At 43.6% G+C, this 21,900-nt stretch overlaps 1 protein-coding gene across 1 annotated transcript in view; it reads left to right on the forward strand.

Moving 5' to 3' along the window:
* VCP (valosin containing protein) overlaps positions 1-21,900 on the forward strand; it is a 130,486-nt gene that overhangs the window by 69,871 nt on the left and 38,715 nt on the right. The window contains exons 6-7 of the mRNA XM_033936365.1: positions 12,157-12,288; positions 13,399-13,501. Coding sequence (XP_033792256.1) covers positions 12,157-12,288; positions 13,399-13,501 — 235 coding nt within the window. The remainder of the gene's footprint in view (positions 1-12,156; positions 12,289-13,398; positions 13,502-21,900) is intronic.

Genomic DNA, 21,900 nt, shown 5'->3' on the forward strand with positions numbered 1-21,900 from the left:
CGACTTCGGGCCCGGGGGGGGGGGGGTTTCGGCCTCGGCCCCAACCTTGCCCTCGGCCTCGGTTGACCAGCCTGAGCGGAGTGTGCGGCCTCGGGACAAGGTGCGATGAGTTCGGAGGATCTCTTCCTCTTCGTCCTCGTTGAGGTCCTCCCGGGGTTCTTCGGCCTCGGGCGAAGCGTTGATCGAGGAAGCCCAAACGCCAACGGGCTTCTCCTCAGCGCCGCGGTCGCTCCTCGCCGACCGTGGCCGAGACCCTGCGGGTCTCCGAGCTACGCCTCGATAACCCGAGGCTGTTCCGTTCGTCTGAGGTTGAGTGCTCGAGGGACTCTTCGCCAAGACGGAAGGGGCGTGCCTCGGTGCCCCATACCCCGGGGACTTCCCGAAGGGTTTCCTCGGGACATGGGCGGTCCCCGACCCCGCCTCGATCGCTCGGGGCGGCTTCTTGGGGTTCGGGGTCTGGCACGGGAAGGGAACCTCGTTACGCGAGGCTTCTCCTTCCTTCTTGGCGAGGCACTCGTCTCGATCTCCCTCTCCATCTTCAAAGCCCTCCTCTTTCTCTAGATTCGTTCTGGATATGGGAAGGGCTTTGGACCTTGATCTGGGAGCAGGATCACAGTACACCAAGGAGTTTTTGGAGGAGCAGGATTTACCCTCTCCCCCCAGAGAGACGCCTCGGCTCCCTCTTAATAAGGTTCTTAGCCAGACCTTCTTGAGGAACATTGACTCCCCTCTTACAGTCATGGCGGTGCCTTCTAAGATGGAGTCCAAGTATCGCACTGTTCCGTGCAAAGGCTTTGATAAGGCACAGCTCTCCCACCAGTCCCTACTGGTGGAATCGGCTTTGAAGAAGTCGCAGTCTTCCAGGGTCTCTGCGGCAGTTCCCCCCGGACGGGAGGGACGGACCTTGGACAAGTTTGGTCGTCGCCTCTATTCCAACTCTTTGATGGCGACCAGGGTCCTAAATTACGCATTCACCTTCTCGTCTTATTTGAGACAGATGGTGAAGTCGTTGCCGAGGTATTATGGAGTCATGCCGGATTCCCATAAGGAAGATTTTGGGGTTTTTATGTCCAATTTGTCCCAACTGCGTCTCTACCTCTTCCATGCTGTGTATGACGCATTTGAGCTCGCTTCTCGAGTGTCCGCCTTCTCGGTGGCCATGCGCCGCCTGGCATGGCTCCGTACCCTGGATATGGATCCAAATTTGCAAGAACGTCTGGCCAATCTTCCATGTGTTGGCTCAGAGTTGTTTGATGAGTCGTTGGAGGCGGCGACCAAGCGTTTGTCTGAACACGAGCGCTCTATTGCCTCGTTGGTCCGTCCCATACCCCGGGCTCCGCCGCAGAAGCCGTTTAGACCCCCTCCACGGCAGTACCCGCAGAAGTCGACGCCGGCCTTCTCCAGGCCACCGCCCCGACGCCCCCAGCAGCAGGGCAGGGCGTCCCAACCAAAGACTCTAGCGCAAGGAGCGTCTAAACCCGCTCCGTCTTTTTGACGTGATGCGCGGTTGGGGGCGGGCCCTCTCCGCACTGTCTAAAGACCCCCTTCCTATCGGGGGCCGATTGCAGGCCTTTCTTCCAGCCTGGGCCGAGATCACGTCGGATCATCTCCGAGGGTTACTCGCTAAACTTCTTAGCCATGCCGCCAGAACATCCGCCGGGGCCTCCCCTGGCCTGCCGACACCTGCTTCCTATCCTCCTGGCGGAAGCCAGGTCCTTGTTGAGCCTTCGGGCGGTGGAGCCCATGCCCCCGAACCAAAGGCGACGGGGGTTTTACTCCCGTTACTTTTTGGTCCCGAAGAAGACAGGGGAGTTACGCCCCATTCTGGACCTCAGGAGGCTCAACAAGTTCCTGGTCCGGGAGAAGTTCCGTATGTTGTCCCTTCCAGTCCTGTACCCTCTGTTAGAATCGGGGGACTGGATGTGCTCCCTGGACCTGAAGGAAGCATATACTCATGTTCCGGTGCATCCCGCCTTCCGCCAGTACTTACGGTTCCAGGTGGGGGAGTTGCACCTCCAATATCGCGTCCTTCCCTTCGGGCTGGCCTCGTCTCCTCGGGTCTTTACAAAGTGTATGGTGGTGGTCGCGGCTGCCCTAAGATCTCAGGGACTACAGGTCTTCCCCTACCTGGACGATTGGCTGATCAAGGCTTCGTCCCGGGAGGGGGGTTATCTCAGCGACCCGACAGACTATCAGTTTTCTTCAACGTCTGGGTTCGAGGTAAAATTTTCCCAAGTCGCATTTGTGCCCGGCTCAATCCCTTCAGTTTATCGGGGCCGTGCTGGACACGGTTCGCCTTCGTGCGTTCCTTCCCTCGTCGAGACTGGAGGCTCTGCTTCGCCTGGCCCGCCAGATTCTGCGGCAGCGCTCCGTCTCGGCGCACAGGCTGATGATTCTACTCGGCCACATGGCTTCGACAGTTCATGTCACGCCGTTTGCCAGATTGCATCTGAGGATTCAGTAGTGGACCTTGGCCTCCCAGTGGCGTCAGGATCGAGACCCGCTCTCCCTCCCTGTAGCGGTCACTCCTTCTTTGAGACGATCGCTCCGTTGGTGGACCAACTCTTCCAATCTTTCCGGGGGTTTAGCTCTTTCTCGTTCCTCCACATCACAAGGTCCTGACCACGGACTCTTCGGGAGTATGCGTGGGGGGCTCACCTCGACGGTCTGCGGACTCAAGCGCTATGGTCGGCGGAGGACCGTCTGTGTCGTATCAATGTGTTGGAGTCTTCGTGCCATCTTTCTGGCAGCTCGGGCGGTTCGGTCATCTGCTGCGCAATCAGGTGGTCCTGGTACGGACGGACAACCAAGTGGCAATGTATTATGTATACAAGCATAGGGGGTAACGGGCTCCTAGTCCCTGTGCCAGGAGGCCTTGCGCCTTGGGAATGGGCGACTTCCTAGAACATCTTCTTGCGGGCGGTTTTACATTCAGGGGAGAGAAGAATTATCTGGCCGACAAAACTCAGTCGGCTTTCTCCCAGCCGCATGAGTGGTCGCTAAACTCCCGAGTTCCTGCGCGAGGTCTTCGACCGCTGGGGGAACGCCTCAGGTGGATCTGTTTGCCTCCCCGGAGACTCACAAACTGCCCTCTACTGTTCACGGATTTACTCCCAGGACCGTCTCGAGGCAGACGCCTTCCTTCTCAACTGGGAAGGGAGATTCCTTTATGCGTTTCCTCCTTTTCCTATGATCTTGAGGACGTTGGTTCACCTCAAGTCATCCGGCGCCACTATGATTCTTATTGTGCCTCGGTGGCCTCGTCAGCACTGGTTCTCCCTGCTTCTTCAACTCAGTACCAGGGAGCCTCTACTTCTGCCGGTGTTTCCCTCTCTGCTGTCTCAGAGTCGGGGTTCGCTGTTGCATCCCAATCTTCAGTCATTACATCTGACGGCTTGGTTCCTTTCCCCCTGACTTCGGCGGTCAGGGAGGTGTTGGAAGCCTCGCGCAAGGCCTCGACTCGGCTTTGTTATTCTCAAAAGTGGACCAGATTTTCATCCTGGTGTGCCTCGCACCATCTGGATCCAAGTTTGGTTCCGGTGTCCTCGGTTCTGGAATATTTGTTGCATTTGTCCGAGTCTGGGCTGAAGACAACTTCCATCCGGGTACATCTTAGTGCTATTGCTGCTTTCCATCGGCATCTAGAGGGACGTTCTCTCTCTCTACATCCTCTAGTGGTTCGTTTCATGAGGGGTTTAGTTAATATTAATCCTCCTATGAAACCTCCTCCTGTAGTTTGGGATCTTAATGTGGTCTTGGCTCAACTGATGAAACCTCCTTTTGAGCCTATTGACAGGTCTCTTCTCAACTAACAGCAGCAACCTATTTAAGCTGGTAAATGATCTATACAATATAGAAACTTTTATCAACTCACCCGAAGAGACCACTCTAACAGCAAACTGCCTGGCGGATTTCTTCAACTCCAAAATACTACAACTAAGATCCTCTCTTACCAACCCAACCAAGCCCCACTGGTGTTACCCCATTCTACCAGACTCAGGCGAATCCAGAGCCGACCTGTTCTGGAACACATTCTTACCCATAGACTGGCAAACTTTTAGTAAACACTACAATAAGTATGCCAACTCCTACTGTAGACTGGACACCTGCCCCCCTAATATCATGAAATCGGCCCCAGTCAATTTTAAGGCCAAAATGCTGACTTGGATCAACTCCCTACTATCCTCGGGGAAGTTCCCAGTAGAACAAGGGCACATTTTGATTACACCAATTAAGAAAAATACTAAAGAGCCTTCCAACACGGCCTCCAACTTTAGACCTATCGCCAACATCCCCCTGGTTACCAAATAGCAGAAGGGATAGTAAACACCGAACTCACCACATACTTAGAAAAACACAACATCCTTGCACGACAACCAATCCGGCTTTTCGGTCAGGCCACAGTACTGAAACAATTTTAGCTTCCCTGCTCGATTACCTGCATCAACTATTCAGCCAAGGCTCTTGTGCTCTAATACTGCAACTCGATCTAAGCAGCGCATTTGACTTGGTTGACCACACCACTCTACTAGACTGTCTGACTTCTATTGGAATCTCAGGTCACGTTCTCAACTGGTTCCATGGATTTCTTTCAACAAGAACCTACAAGGTGTTCAAAGACGATACTACCTCCTACAGCTGGGACAACCCCTGTGGAGTCCCACAAGGCTCCCCCCTATCCCCCACCCTATTTAACATCTACCTTGTCTCCCTAGGAAATCTCCTACAAAGCTTAAAGCTCAAATTTTTCATCTACGCAGACGACATCACAATAATCATTCCGCTCTCTTACTTTACCTCAGAGTTTCTAAATTCGCTATCTTTCACCCTAAATCAGATCGAACTTTGGATGTCAGCGTTTAGACTAAAGCTAAACCCAGAAAAAACCAAACTCTTCTTAGCATCCCCAAATGACAAAATTAAGGAAACCACGATACACATCAATGGTCTTGACTATTCTATTGAGCAATCACTAAAAATACTAGGTGTCACTTTAGACAAGCACCTCACACTGGAGAAACACACCGACCTAGTATTTAAGAAAAGCATCTCGGTGCTCTGGAAACTCCGCACCATTAAAAAATACTTTGATGACGCCTCCTTTCGTCTGCTGGTCCAATCTTCCATTCTTAGTGTCCTGGACTACTGTAACATCATTTATCTAGGCGCCTTCAAGAAAATCACCAGGAAGCTGAGACTGGTCCAAAATACCGCCATCCGCCTTATCTTTGGCCTGAAGAAATGGGATCACATATCCCCTTTCTACCACAAGCTGCACTGGCTGCCATTCGAATCCAGAGTCCTATTTAAGTTCTCTTGCATCTGCTACAAAACCGTCTCTGGTATGTCACCAGCCTATCTTTACCCCCACTTCAACCTGAACTATAATAAGAAGAGCCCCCCGCAGAACAACTCTATTCGCTTTTCCCTCACTGAAATCGTGTCACCTTAAAAGATTCCTCGAACGAACTTTCTCTTTCCAAGCGGCCAAACTAAACTCATGGCTCGCCCAAATCATACTTGACAGCTATTCATACCTCCCCTTCAGAAAAAAAGCTCAAAACTCTACTTTTTTAACGGACCAAATCCCTAACGCCGTAACGTTACCCCCCTCTCCACCTTAAAAAACTGATGAAACCCCTCCTTTGCAACAGACCTATCCCTTAGCCCACCCTTCCCCATCTAAACCCTCCTCTTCCCTCTCCCCCCCTTACTTTCCCACCCCCCCTCCAAGTTGGTTGCCCCCCCCCCCTGTTTCCAACTAATATGCTCTTATCTAATTTCCTCTCTTAAACTCTATTGTATCCTACTGCAGCACTCTGTATGTATCCCGTATTGTATCCTACTGCAGCACACTGTATGTATCCCGTATTTAGCCCTTCCCCCTCCTAAATCGTCTATGTAAACGAGTTCGTCCCCACGATTGCCTTGTTATGTTCTTATTTTTTCGAACCGCACTGTATGTAATTCATCTACCTGTTGTGAACCGCCTTGAACTCCCTGGGTATGGCGGTATACAAAATAAAATATTATTATTATTATTATTATTCTTAAGTTTCTCACTTGGAAGGTGGTCTTTTTACTTGCGCTCACGTCTGCTCGTCGGATTAGTGAGCTGCAGGCTTGGTTGCGGACCCGCCCTTTACTATATTCCATCATGACAAGGTGGTTCTTCGCACCCATCCTAAATTCCTACCTAAGGTTGTGTCTGATTTCCACCTCAATCAGTCTATTGTTCTTCCGGTGTTCTTCCCGAAGCCCCACTCTCATCCTGGTGAGGCGGCGCTTCACACGCTGGACTGTAAGAGGGCGTTGGCTTTTTATCTCCATTATTTTTGTTCTTTGATCCTAATCGGCTGGGACATCCTATTTCCAAGCGCACCTTGTCCATCTGGCTAGCTGCTTGTATTTCTTTTTGCTACGCTCAGGCTGGTCTCGCGCTCCATGGTAGAGTCACGGGGCATAAGGTCAGGGCGATGGCAGCTTCTGTTGCTTTCCTCCGATCTACTCCTGTGGAGGACATATGTAAAGCTGCCACTTGGTCTTCGGTTCATACGTTCACCTCCCACTACTGTCTGGATACTTTGTCCAGAAGCGACGGCCGGTTTGGCCAGTCGGTGTTACGTAATCTGTTTTCCTAAATTGCCATCCTCCCACCTGCTCTTTTTTGGTTGGCTTGGAGGTCACCCACATGTGAGAATATCATGCCTGCTTGTCCTGGGATAAAGCACAGTTACTTACCGTAACAGGTGTTATCCAGGGACAGCAGGCATATATTCTCACAACCCACCCACCTCCCCGGGGATGGCTTCTTTGCTGGTTATGGAACTGAGGACCACGAGGTGGGGATGCGCCCTCTAGTGGGCAAGAAGGCATGCACATGCGTGGTGCAGTGTAGCAAACGTGAAACTTCAATCAAGTTTGCTTGAAAAGCTGTCCGCGCTGGGGCTCCGTAGATGACGTCACTCACATGTGAGAATATATGCCTACTGTCCCTGGATAACACCTGTTACGGTAAGTAACTGTGCTTTACATTAATGGGTGCTAGAATATATGTGTGTGTGTCTCTCTTTATTTCTTTTTCTCTCTCTCTCCTTAGCCGCTTTCTTTCTTTCTGTCTTTCTTTTTCCTTGGCTGTCCAACCCCCTGTCCATTCTCCCTTCCTTTTACCTCCCCTGTGTCCACCACCACCCCTTCACAGCTCTCCTTATGCAGCAGCAGCCCTTCTCCCTTTGTTTTACCTCCCCCCTGTCCAGCAGCACCTTCCTTCTCCCCCTGTCCAACATTAGGCCTCCGTTCCTTTTTCTTCACCATCCCCTGTTCATCAGCACCTCTTTCCTTCTCCCCCTGTCCAGCAGTAGGCGTCCCTTCCTTTTTCTCCCCCCCTCCTTCTTATCCCTATGATACAGTTACCTTGCTCTGCCCCTGATCAGAGGTTCCCGACAGCCGCCCAGTTGCACCCATTGGAAAAGTTCCGTCTGCGGCATCCCGCTCCCCTCCTGACACGACTCCCGCTGTCTTTCTTTCTGTCTGTCTCTGTCCCTGGCTCCCTTTGTCTGTTTGTTTTTCTGTATATCTCCCTGCACCTGTGTCTGTTCCCTGTGCACCTGCCCCTGTGTCTTTCTGTCTCCCTTCCTCCCTTTGTCTGTCTGTCCAAAGCAGCATTCCCTCCCCCCACACCAGTTCCCTGTGCAGCAGCATTATTGTTTCCTCTACCCCCCCTTCCCTTCCCACAGTCGCGACTACAAATGCGGGCCCGAGTCCTTTGCCACCCCCCCCCTTCTCTTCCCTTCCCGCTGGTCCGGACTACACATGGCGATTCAAGCAGCGTGTCCAGCAGTCTTCACACGCTGCTTCGGGTCCTTCTACTGGCCTGATTTACTCTGGCACGTCCGGAGCAAATCAAGGCAGTAAAAGGGCCCGAAGCAGCGTGTGAAGACTGCTGGACACGCTGCTTAAATCGCCAGTCGGGGCCACGGTAAGGGAAGGGGGGGGCAGCGGAAATCTTTTTCTACCTTGCCTCTCCTACACCGTCGGGAGTCAGCGCCAGGAGCTTTAACGGCTAGTGGTTCCGCGTTGAAACAATCTCGCGCCTCTTTGAAAACTGTCACGCTGCTGGAGCCGGGAGGCAACGGAGAGGGCAGGGGTGAGTCGCGCATGGCGCACATTCCTAGCTTACAGCTCACGGAAAACGGAGCGCACGCTTAGGAAGTGCACATGCGCGGCTTACCGTTTATTATATTAGATTTATTTTTTTCTTTCTTTTTTTGCTTTAGGATAAAGTAGTATTGTATCTGTGTTGATAAATTTTTTATAAACACAGCCCTGCCAGCTGAAAATCTCTTCCTGTAGTTTGGCAGCCAGAACTCTGATTTATAAAATGACAATTGTACAGAATATTGTTATTTTATACTTTAAAAATAAGTTCAGTATAAAACGATTTGAGGCCTGTGCGGATGGGATCAGATGGTTTGTGGGGAGGGGGGCAATGATGGGGACCTCATTGGAATAGGGCGGAGATAGGTCCGAGTTCACGGGGATGGGGACAAATGTTTTCCCTGTGTCATTCTCTGGTATATATATTTTTATTTATTTTCCGTACATCCTATAATTCTATGCGGATTACAAATTATTCAGGTACTCGAGCATTTTCCCCTATCTGTCTTGGGGGGCTCACACTCTATCTAATGTACCTGGAGGATTAAGTGACTTGCTCAGGGTCACAAGGAGCAATGTGGGATTTGAACCCACAACCCCAGGGTGCTGGGGCTGTAGCTCCAACCACTTTATCACACACTCCCCACAAGCCTCAAACACTATAAGGTTAAGGCAGAGATTACAGGAATGGGGCAAGGACACAACAGCGACAAAACTTATGGAAAATTGAGTTCCTGCGGGGATGGGACAAATTTGTCCCCATGTCATTCTCTACTGAGAACTGTAGCAACTGAGGTTCAAATTCCACTACTCACAGTGACACTCGGATGCACATTGAGAGTTTCTGCTCTTTGTGTACATGATGGCAGATAAGGCCAACCGGCCCATCCAGTCTTCCTATCTGCGATAACCATTATCTCTTCTATTTAAGAAATCCCACATGCCTATCCCATGCTTTCTTGAATAGTTAAGACAAACAAGTGTTTAGAATGTTACAGAAATTGATAAGACTTAACACAAAGTTTTAGCCAGAGGGAGAATTCCACTGACTGAAGTTTTGTTTTTTAATTGTATGGGGTAGTAAAAATGGAAGGAGCAGAGTTGACAGTAGAGGAGAGAGGCACAGTTAAATGATTTTCCAAGTAAAGGGGGAAAAATGTGAAATGTGAATAGCTGCAAAGTAAATGTATAGTAATGGGAGCTGGTAACTATAACTAATTTTGTTATACAAGTTTTGTGTACAGTTAGTATATAAATATGCAAATTACCGTATTTTCGCGGATATAACGCGCGCGTTATACGTGATTTTACGTACCGCGCATACCCCTCGCGCGTTATTATGCCTGAGCGCGGTATAGAATAGTTTTTAAACATAGTTCCCACCCCGCCCGACGCCCCGATTCACCCCCCCCAGCAGGACCCGCTCGCACCCCCACCCCGAACGGACCGCTCGCACGCGCTCCCACCCGCACCCGCATCCACGTATCGGAGCAAGAGGGTAGCCCAAGCCCTCTTGCCCGGCCGACTCCCCCGCGTCCGATACATCCCACCCCCCCCCGGCATGGACCACTCGCACCCCCACCCCGAAGGACCGCCGACTTCCCGACAATATCGGGCCAGGAGGGAGCCCAAACCCTCCTGGCCACGGCGACCCCCTAACCCCACCCCGCACTACATTACGGGCAGGGAGGGATCCCAGGCCCTCCTGCCCTCGACGCAAACCCCCCTCCCTCCAACGACCGCGCCGCCCCCAAGAACCATCCGACCGCCCCCCCAGCCTGCCGCCGCGACCCCCCTGGCCGACCCCCACGACCCCCCCCACCCCCCTTGCCCCCGTACCTTTGGAAGTTGGCCGGGACAGACGGGAGCCAAACCCCCTGTCCGGCAGGGGCAGCCAACGAAGGAAATGAGGCCGGATTGGCCCATCCGTCCTAAAGCTCCGCCTACTGTGGGGCCTAAGGGCGCGTTGGGCCAATCAGAATAGGCCCTGGAGCCTTAGGGTCCCACCTGGGGGGCGCGGCCGTGAGACACATGGTCGGGTTTGGCCCATGTGCCTCAGGGCCGCGCCCCCAGGTGGGACCTAAGGCTCCAGGGCCTATTCTGATTGGCCCACGCGCCTTAGGCCCCACCAGTAGGCGGAGCTTTAGGACGGATGGGCCAATCCGGCCTCATTTCTTCGTTGGCTGCCTGCCGGACAGGCGGGTTTGGCTCCCGTCTGTCCGGCCAACTTCCAAAGGTACGCGGAAGGGGGGTGGGGGGGTCGTGGGGGTCGGCCAGGGGGGTCGCGGGTCGGCTGGGGGACGGGCGGAGGTTCTTGGGGGGGGGCGGTCGTTGGGGGGAGGGGGTTTGCGTCGAGGGCAGGAGGGCCTGGGATCCCTCCTGCCCGTAATGTAGTGCGGGGTGGGGTTAGGGGTCGCCGTGGCCAGGAGGGTTTGGGCTCCCTCCTGGCCCGATATTGTTGGGGAGTCGGCGGTCCCTTCGGGGTGAGGGTGCGAGTGGTCCTGCCGGGGGGGGGATGTATCGGACGTCGGGGGGGGGGGCATCAGGCTTTCAGAATGGGGACAGACCTTCAAGGGGGACAGGACTTCAAGGGGGGACAGTGCACGGAAAGTCAGGGGGGTGAACGGAGAGTCGGGACAGCGCACGGAAAGTCAGGGCAGTGCACGGAAGTCAGGGGGGTGAACGGAGAGTCGGGACAGCGCACGGAAAGTCAGGGCGGGCGAAAGGAGCGTCGGGCATCATGCGCGTTATATGCCTGAGCGCGGTATAGAAAAGTTTTGATACATATCATCGTGATTTCTGCGCGCTATACCCCTGTGCGCGTTTTACACAGGTGCGCGTTATATCCGCGAAAATACGGTAGCTTTCTTAGCTCTAACATTTCTACTTAGGTATGTGGTTAGTACTTCCCACAGGCTCCTGGTTCAAGAAAGTGATTCTAGACTAGTGATCTCCAACTCAAAACCCTTTGCAGGGCCACCTTTTGGATTTGTAGGTACTTGGAGGGCCTCCGAAAAAAAACAGTTAATGTTTATTAAAGAAATGACAATTTTGCATGAGGTAAAAATTCTTTATAGTTTATAAATCTTTCCTATTGGCTAAGTCTTAATAATAATATTGTAAAGAGACATATGATCAAGAAACTGTGTTATTTTACTTTTGTGATTATGATAAACATACTGAGGGCCTCGAGTTTGAGACCACTGTTCTAGATCACTGGTTCCCAACCTTTTCCTGGAGGACCACCAGGCCAATCGGGTTTTCAGGCTAGCCCTAATGAATATGCATGAGAGAGATTTGCATATAATGGAAGTGAGAGGCATGCAATTCGGCCTTTTCTTTATCAGCTTCTACAAATTCCTCCCCTTTCCCTTTGAGTCTCCCAATGCCACTTTTGCACTTCTTCCTATCACTAATATATCTAAACAATGTCTTGTCTCCCCGTTTTACCTTGCCATCTATTTTTTTCTTCCATTTGCATCTTTACTTTCCTGACTACATGTGTTAATTGCATTAATGCATTAAATGTACAGCCCTATTTTAAATATAAGGTTTTGAAAATTTCTTGCTTAAAAGGCTTATATTTAAGTGCAGAAAACAGGCGGCAGTGTGTGCTTTCAGTTTTGGGTTTGCTCTGACTTGCACACATTTGTTTCACTACCAGTGGTTAGGGACTTGAATGGGCTTTCTTCTGCTTCTAAATTAAATGTTAAATAGCATATTTTAAAGAGAACTATGGGATATCCTCTCTTCAAACATTGGTAAGGGCAGCCTTGTTCTATTCACTGTTCCGAGCATTGGGAAAGACTACATTTGGGTTAATCTTTGGCGTGCACATTGTCTCCAGCGCTAGAGCCCTCTGAGCATTCTGTGCTCACTAACTTGGGTGCCCGCTTTTTGGTTTTGAGCATTAGCTCATGAATGCCTTTGATACTCCTTTGAGACCTTACCTGTGTACTGGCTCTGCTTTCATACTGATGCTGCTGTCTTTTTTCACAGGATGAGGAGGAGTCTCTTAATGAGGTGGGATATGATGACATTGGTGGCTGCCGGAAACAGCTTGCTCAGATTAAAGAAATGGTTGAGCTCCCTCTCAGACATCCAGCACTCTTCAAAGCCATTGGTGTGAAGGTGAGGGCAGGAAGTACGTAAGGTGATGGGTAAGAAGCCTAGGCCTTGTGCTCGCTCCCCAGGTTTTTAGCAATATTCTTCCTGTAAAGACTTGCAGTCTCCTTTCTGAACATATTTGCATTCCCCACACCACTCTAGTGCTTTTAAGTGCGGAATATATTTAATATTTCCAATGCACAATTCTGTCCTTCGAGCATATGCTGTTATATTGATTTTAAGAAAAATTTCAAGCTGAAGATATGTACATGGATGAAATCAAAGGCAGGGTGCTAGTGAGTCTTTGAAGGATAAGCACTTTTCCAAGTAAACCATCCTCTAACAGTATCTGGTGTATCATTACTTAAAACTTGAATAAAATCTGTTTTGAGACAAGAGGTATGATCTTTGAAGTTAGTGTTAAGGAGCTGCAAGTTGGTAACTTATAACCCAGCTGTCATATATCATTAATGCAGTGGGTTTCTCAGGATACAGGTACAAATATAGGTGTATATGCATGCAGATTTATATTGTGCATATTCATTGTGAATATTCTGAAAATCTAAGTGGCTAGGTGTGTCCTGAGCCCTGGTTGAGAACCCCTGCTCTGCTTCCCACTGACTTGAAACAGATTTATGATACAAATTATGGCCTCAGAAACTAGAGAAATGACTGGATGGGGTGCATTGCAACCAGAAAAATAACTCTCTTGCTCTTGTTGATGCTTCCTGATAAGGTTTCAAAACTTTAACCTCAGAGTTGCAAGGAGGGTAGACTTACTTACCCAGACTTGATGTTATATTGCAGGTTAGCACTTTGTTTCTGTAGAAGTAGTTGGTTTAAAAAAAAAAAAAATTAGGACCAGCAATAGGTGGTATACCCTGGCTTCCTTGACATGCCTCTGCTTCCCAACATGTTACTGAGGCTGTGTAATAGATTCCAGGAAATCTCACTATTCTCTGAAGAGAGCATTTACCCAATTATTTCTCTTAAGGAAAGGCTAAGTATTATGCAGGGTTTTCCCCAAGGAAATGTTTTTAGCTGGGAGTAATATTAATATCCACACAATTGTTTGTTAGCTTTAAATGCAACTAAATGTTGGGCTTGAATGGAAAATATCTTGTCATCCTTCAGCCCCCACGTGGGATTCTTCTGTATGGACCACCAGGCACTGGGAAGACTTTGATTGCTCGTGCTGTGGCTAATGAGACCGGGGCTTTCTTTTTCTTGATTAATGGTAAGTTACAAAGCACCTTGTCCAGTCTGAGGCTGTAGACTTTGGTATTGTGCTTGTTGCATGAAATGGAAACTCGTGAACAATTACTCTGCAGTGTATAAAACAAGCAGATAATAGGCTGAAAATTTACATGAAGATTTCCTAATATAGGAACTCGGTTATTCTGTATAAATGAGTTCCTATATTAGGAGTGAAGGAGTAGCCTAGAGGTTAGTGCAGCAGCCTGAGAACCTGGGGAACTGGGTTCAGTCCCCTCTGCAGCTCCTTGTGACTCTGGGCAAGTCACTTAATTCTTTACAGCCTCAGGAACAAAATAAGCACTCTTATATACTGTATATACTCAAATATAAACTCAGGTATCCTGACTCCCCCCCCCCCTGCCCCCCCACTAAAAAAGAAGGAAAAAGGATGACTCGCGTAGCTGGTTTTAAGAAAGGCTTGGACAAGTTCCTGGAGGAAAAGTCCATAGTCTGTTATTGAGAGACACAGGGGAAGCCACTGCTTGCCCTGTATTAGCAGCATGGAATATTGCTACACCTTGGGTTTTGGCCAGGTACTAGTGACCTGGATTGGACACCGTGAGAACGGGCTACTGGGCTTGATGGATCATTGGTCTGACCCAGTAAGGCTATTCTTATGTTCTTATTAGAAATTTAGGTGATCCTGGTGAGCCAGTCAACAAAAACTTGAAGATCCACTGCTTTTTTTTTTTTTTTTTTTTCTCTAGGCTAAATAGCATAATATCTGTTTTTGTGGTGGTGGTTTTTTTTTGGGGGGTGGGATCTTCCCAGATAATTGAGACCTGGATTGGCCACTGCTGGAAACAGGATCCTGGGCTTTTCATAGACCTTCATCCTGTCCCAGTATGGCAACTCTTATATTCTTAATTAAGAGAATAGGCAACAAAATCTGATGTCCTTTTCCATGTATTAAAATTAGTCCAATAAAAAGGATCACCTTATTTCCATGTTCTATCAACACAGCTACAATATTATTTTATCCTAAAGCAATAAAATAAAATAGAAATGTTTTTCTACCTTTGCTGTCTGATTTCTGCTTTCTGCATTTTCTGGTCATTCTCTTCCTTCCATCCACTGTGTACTCTCTCTCTGTCTCTTCTAAATGGCACCTACTCTCTTTCTATGGCTCTTCCAGAAACTGTCTGCCTCTCCCTCCCCCTTTCCCACCCCCCTGATTAGTCTGGCATCCATCTTCTTCCCTCTGTTCCAAGTTTACTTAATCTTCTAGAGAAATTTGGGAAATTTTCTGGATATAAAATTAATTGGAGTAAATCGGAAATTCTTCCAATTAATGTTCACTGTACCAAAGGATTATTTGATTCATATTCATTTATTTGGAAAGAAGAAGGATTAAAATATTTAGGTATTATTATCAAAAATACAATTGAAGATACAGTAAAAGAAAATGAAAAACTTTTATTAAAAAAAATAACAGAAATGTGTGAGCAATGGAATCCTTTACATCTTTCTTGGTGGGGAAGAGTCCAAACAATTAAAATGATGATATTGCCTGTGGTTTGTTATCAAATGAGTATGATACCAATATTTTTTCAGGGGTCATTCTATAAAAAGTTAAACAATATTCTTACAAAATTTGTTTGGTTTGGGAAAAGACCCAGAATTGCTTTAGTATCTTTACAAAGACCAATTGTGGAGGGAGGGGTAAATTTTCCAAATTTTTATAGGTACCATCAAGCCTATATTCTAAGACAGGGTATGTATTGGATCCTCCCAGATCTCATGAAGAACGTACCAGATTGGCTATATCTAGAATGGCGGCTCCTGTTCCCACTACATCCAGAATATCTAATTAGTATAAACATGCCAAGAAGATATAAGGATAACAGAATTCTATTGGATACTTGGAAGACATTAAGATATATTAGTAATCTATCACCAGAACCAATTGCTAAATCATTAAATCAATCAATTTGGGTAAACTCCAGGATCAAGATTGGCGGATACAAAATCGTCTGGAAACAATGGATAATTGCAGGTATACGAACATTGAATGATGTTATTTCAGACGGAGCAATGCTTAGTTTTTCACAATTGCAACATAAATTTGGATTAAATAAAACACAATATTTTAAATGGTTGCAATTGAAGCAAGCTATTCAGGCAGGGTTCCCTGAATGGAAAGCTCTTAATACTCAATATAGTCTGCAGGTTCTATGTTTCCAGGCGGATTTTTGGGTCACCAAGCCGCAAAATGGTATAAATTGTTAAATGGATTTTTAAACAAAAAAAAGAAAACTGGACTTAGGGATATTTGGAGTATTGAGATTGGTCAGACAATTTCTGAATCTCAATGGCCCGATTTTGGTCCTGGAGATTAAGATCTACAAAGTCAGCATCTATGAGTCAAACTTGGTTGTTTTTGTTACATAGAACTTTATGGACCCCTACGCGCTTACAAAAGATAGTACTAGATCTAATAGATGCTGGCATTGCAGAGTAGAAGTAGGGACATTAGACCACTTAATTTTTTTTTGTCCCTGTGTAAATGCATTTTGGAAACTAATTTGGCCCCAAATTAATGAATTAGTAGAAAATCATGTAGGACTCTCATATGATACTATACTATTTGGTACAGCAATGAGAACTCAGAGTCCGATTTCAGCAAACAATAACAAACTATTATTAATATTGACAGGGGTCGCCATGCAACAAATAACTCAAAATTGGAAGGATTATACCAAATTAAACTATACATTTTGGTGGAATTCAGTCTGTCATATTTACAAAATGGAAAAAACAATAGCATTACAACAGGGAAATATTCATAATTTTAAGAAAATTTGGGAACCATTGACACGTTATTCCAATGATCAGATTTCATAGCACATTAGAAATAGTTATGTTAGAATGGGGAAGGGAATGTATATTATATGAATTTAAGAAATGAAAAAAGGGGAGTGGTATATTTTATGTGATAAGATGAATTCTTTGTAATCACAATTTTTCATGTATTTGAAATTTTATGTACAATCAAAAAATTTGTAAGGGGGGCGTGGCTTGGACGCGAACTCTGATGGTTGGGTGAGAGAGTAGCTCCGCACAGACAAGCTATATATATATATATATATAAAAGAATACTACCAAAAAAAATATATATTTTAAAAAGAAATTACTGAAATATATCAAAACATGGCTTCTAGTAAACAAAATAAAGCTGATTTGGGAGCCGGAATATCTGGAACAGGAAGCAACAAGAGATCGAAACCAGAGCCGGGAACACCCTCTAAAGTGCCGCTGCCATCAGAAAAAAATCCCGACGTTATGGAAGAACTGAGACAAATAAAAGAAATTGTCTTAGATAGTAACAAAAAACTACAAAAAGCGATAGAAGAAGCAGCAATCCTTACTAAAAGAGTGGACATGACAGAAAACAGAATTACTACATTGGAGGATAATTCAGAGCAACTAAACATAGATATGAGACACAGCAAAATCATATGGAAAGAGGTGACAGAAATTAAAAGAAATCTTGAAGATAGCCGGAATCGTGAACGAAGGAATAATTTAAGAATTATCGGACTACCGGAAGGTGTGGAAAAAAACGATCCGATTGCCTTTCTGGAAAAATTTCTACCTAAAGTGTTGCAACTAAAATTTAAAACAGAGTTAGAAATCGAAAGAGCACACAGGATTCCAACACAAAGAAATAATACTCAAACGGGTCCGAGGACTTTAATATTTAAACTTTTAAGGCATCAACAAGCAATAGAAATATGTCAACTAGCCAAGGAGAACAAAAATCTCAAGTGTCAAGACTCAAAAATACATATTGTCCCAGATTTTGCGAAAGAAACAGCATCAAAAAGAAAACAATTCCTGGACATGAGACCCCCAACTGAGATCTTTAGGAGCTAGGTTTGGGCTCCTTTACCCAGCGGTAATGAAAGTTACTATCGCTAACAAAACTCAAAACTTTATGGACCCCAAAAAACTACAGGAATTTCTGGATCAATATGATCAACAAATGACAACTTAAAGACATTTGATGGATATTTTATAATAATTATAAACTTATAAATACTTTATATAGTTAATAAAACTTTCAATATAGAAGAAATTTTGAAAACATCGGTTAAAGATTTAAAACTTTCAGGGCAACGGAAAAAAAAAAAAAATTCACGAGGATCGAATTAAAAATTTGAACAGCATGCAACGTTCTCAATAGGAAGCAAAGAAGAAATAAAAATCTGAAGAAATCCACGATTCAATTCTAGAATTTTTAAATAGAACAGACTTACATGCAAGATTGTGAAATAGACAGAGATCCGTCTTGAAATGGTGACGAAGGATGATTTTCTCTTTGACAAAAGACTAAGGGATGTGCTGATTGGTTAGAAAATGTTAGGGGCGGAGTATGGAGGGGAAAGAAAGCCATCCTTCAATCACAATAATACTTATAAAGAAAAGAGAACAACATAATATGATTGGTTTAATCGAGCGATTTCCTGTAAGAGGAGGTGCTTCCGGCCAAATTTGCGTTTCAAATACATTATATTGCGTTTCAAATACGTTACATTAGAAAAATATATACAAAAAGACCTTAATTTGAAACGCAAGTTTGCCTGATAAGTTTTTGATTTTATTTTAAGGATTCTCTTATGCCTCATACTTATTCCTCATATAAAAATAAATATTCCTCATACAAAATATTTATACTTGATAATTTTAAAATAACAAATTCTGATGCTTTGGAATATTAGTAATGTGAAAAATGAATTTCATTTTTATCTCAAATATTTTTAAATTAAAAATAGAAAAACTTCAGCTATCTATGAGAAAGGTTCCTAAAATCATATTATTGTATAAAGAGTAAAGCATATGAACGTAGAAGATGAACAGTCTTGTTTAAAAATAGAATATTTAACTATTTAATTATTTAATTTTTATAAATTGTTCTATCATATTTAATATATTATATACAAAAATTTATATAATATGATATATTTTTATATATTATTTCATTTGGAATGAGTCATCCTTATAAACTTAAAAATATACAAATATGGATAAATAATCTTTTTTTTTTTTTTTTTTTTTTTTTTTCCTTTGTTTGTTTGTAAATCTTTATTCATTTTTTTGTGTTACAACAAGTGTTACAAATAAACTCAATAGAAACTTAAATACACACTTGACTAACTCATATATTAATATCAAGTTTAACATTAATATAATAATCCCCTGTCCCACCCTCCTTCCCAACCAATAATACATAAATCAATTTTATTGTACATTTTTTAAATATTAATTTAGTATGTAATAATCAAAATTGAACAGCCCACCCCATTCCCCTCTTTACAATTATCTTATCATGGGAAAAGTTCATTAGAGAAATAATGTTAACGGTCTTCAGATATTTCCAATTTTTATTTATAGGAAAAATTATCTTTCTTTACAAAAATCAGTTAATGGTCCCCATATTTTTTGAAATTTAATCATGTATCCTTTGTGTGTTGCAATAGCGAGTTCCATTTTGTATATGTGGCATACCGAATTCCACCAAAACATATAATTCAATCTATCATGTTGTTTCCAATTGGATGTAATTTGTTGTATTGCAATTCCAGTTAAAATAAATAAAAGTTTGTTATTACTAGATGAAATTTGGCTTTTTGCTCTCATGGTTGTTCCAAATAATATAGTATCATATGTCAAGGCTACCGGATTTTCTAACAATCTGTTAATTTGGGGCCAAATTGATTTCCAGAATGATAGGATAAATGGACAAAAGAATAAAAGATGATCTAGTGTCCCAATTTCAATATGACAGTGCCAGCATCTATTAGATCTTGAACTATCTATTTTTTGTAAACGAGTAGGGGTCCAAAAAGCTCTATGAAGAAGAAAAAACCAAGTTTGTCTCATGGATGCTGACACCGTACATTTTAGCCTCCAAGACCAAAGTCGTGGCCATTGAGATGCACTAATTTGGTGTTTTATCTCAATGCTCCAAATGTCTCTAAGACCATTTTTTGGTTTTTTATTTATATATCCGGATATTAATTTATACCACTGTGCGGCTTTGTGACCTATTGAGTCCATCTGGAAACATAAGAATTCCAAACTGTGATATTTAGCGAGATCTTTCCATTCAGGGAACCCTTCCTGAATAGATTGCTTCAATTGCAACCATTTAAAATATTGTGTTTTATTGAGACCAAATTTTTGTTGCAATTGTGAAAACTCCAGCAATTTATCATTTTTAATTACATCATCCAGAGTGCGGATGCCTGCTATCATCCAATGTTTCCAGATGACTTTAAAACCGCCAATTTTGATCTTGGGGTTTAGCCATATAGTTTGGTTGGTTGATTTACTAATTGGAATTTGAGTAAGATTACTTATGTATTTTAGAGTTTTCCAGGTATCCATAAATATTTTATGATCTTTGTATAACCTTGGCATCTTGATACTAACTACATGATTAAGACGTAATGGAAATATAAGCCTCCATTCTAGCCAAAACCAGTCTGGAATATTATCTGTGGGTTCTGGGAGGATCCAATACATACCATGACGTAAGATATAGGCTTGATGATACCTATAAAAGTTGGGAAAATTTACCCCTCCCTCCTTAATTGGTTTTTGTAATGACGCTAGAGCAATTCTTGGTTTTTTATTAAGCCATATAAATTTTGTCAAAGTCCTATTTATTTTTGTATAAAACGAATCTTGAAAGAAAACTGGTATCATCCCCATTTGGTAACATACTACAGGTAAAATCATCATTTTTACCGTTTGTACTCTTCCCCACCAAGATAAATGCAAAGGATTCCATTGCTCGCACATTTCTGTTACTTTTTGTAATAAGCATTTTTCATTAATTTTCATTGTTTCATCTACTGTTTTTGTTATCAAAATTCCAAGGTATTTAATATATTCTTCCTTCCAAACAAAAGGGAATGTATCAAATAAACCTTTTGTACAATGTATATTTAGTGGAAGAATCTCTGATTTATTCCAATTAATTTTATATCCTGAAAAATTTCCAAATTTCTCAATCAATTCAAGTAGATGTGGAATGGTGGATTCTGGATTTTTCAGATATAGTAATAAATCATCTGCATAAGCAGATACCTTATATTCTTTATCTGAATGAGGTATACCCTGTATCTCCTTAGCTTGTTGGATGGCTAATATTAAGGGTTCTAAAACAATATCAAACAGCAAAGGGGATAAGGGACATCCTTGTCTAACTCCTCTCTGTAGATTAAATTTTTCTGAAAACGTATTATTAATATATAGTCTAGCAGAAGGGGAGCTATACATTGTTTGTATCATTTGTATAAATCCAGGACCTATACCAAACCATTCCATTGCTTGATACATAAAAGGCCATTCTACTCTATCAAAGGCCTTTTCTGCGTCTAATGAAATTGCAAAAGTAGGTTCATTCATTTTCTTTGTTAAATATAACATATGGAATGTTAATCTGGTATTGTGAGATGAATGTCTTTGAGCAACGAATCCTGTTTGATGCATACCTATTATATGGGGAGAGCTTTAGCTAATCTTAGCGCAAGTATTTTTGCTAATAATTTTCCATCTACATTTATTAAAGATATTGGTCTATAGTTTGAGACCAAAGTGGGATCTTTATTGGACTTTGGCAAAACAATAGTCAAAGATTCTGCTATAGTGCCTTTAATACAACCTTTATTGAGCTGATATTGATAGAGATTTAATAAATAGGGTAGTAAAAAATTTTGAAATGTTTTATAAAATTCCACTGTATATCCATCACCACCTGGAGCGGATCCAACTCTAAGGGACTTCAAAGCTGTTCCTAATTCTTTTAGTGATATTGGTTCTTCCAAACTTCGTTTTATATGTTCAGGAATTTTTGGACCCTCTAACATTTTTAAAAATTCAAAACCATCTTTTTCTTTATTTGGATAATTTTCGGAAGAATAAAGAGATTTATAAAATTTCAAGAATTGTTTTAAAATAGGTTCAATTTGTGTATATGTATTTCCATTTTCATCTTTTATTGCTATTAATTTTGTTTTTCTTTTTTTCGCTTTAAGATAGTTTGCCAATATTCTTCCTGATTTGTTTGAATTACCATAATACAATGTTTGTTGAGAAAATAAATCTTTTCTAATCATCTTAGATGAGATCTCATTATATTTACCTTTTAATTTTAATAATTCTTGTTGAATAGAATATTCCCATTTTTCTATAAGTTTTGATTCTAAATTTTTAATCTCTTTTTCTAAGATTAAAAATTGTTTTTTAATTTGTTTTTTTAGAAAAGCCGAATAAGAAATTATTTGTCCTCTAATTGATGCCTTAAAAGCATCCCATAGAGTTTCTCTGTTAATATCATCATTATCATTTATTTGAAAAAATTCTTTCATT

The sequence above is a fragment of the Geotrypetes seraphini genome, chromosome 1, assembly GCF_902459505.1.
Source record: "Geotrypetes seraphini chromosome 1, aGeoSer1.1, whole genome shotgun sequence".
NCBI lineage: Eukaryota > Metazoa > Chordata > Amphibia > Gymnophiona > Dermophiidae > Geotrypetes > Geotrypetes seraphini.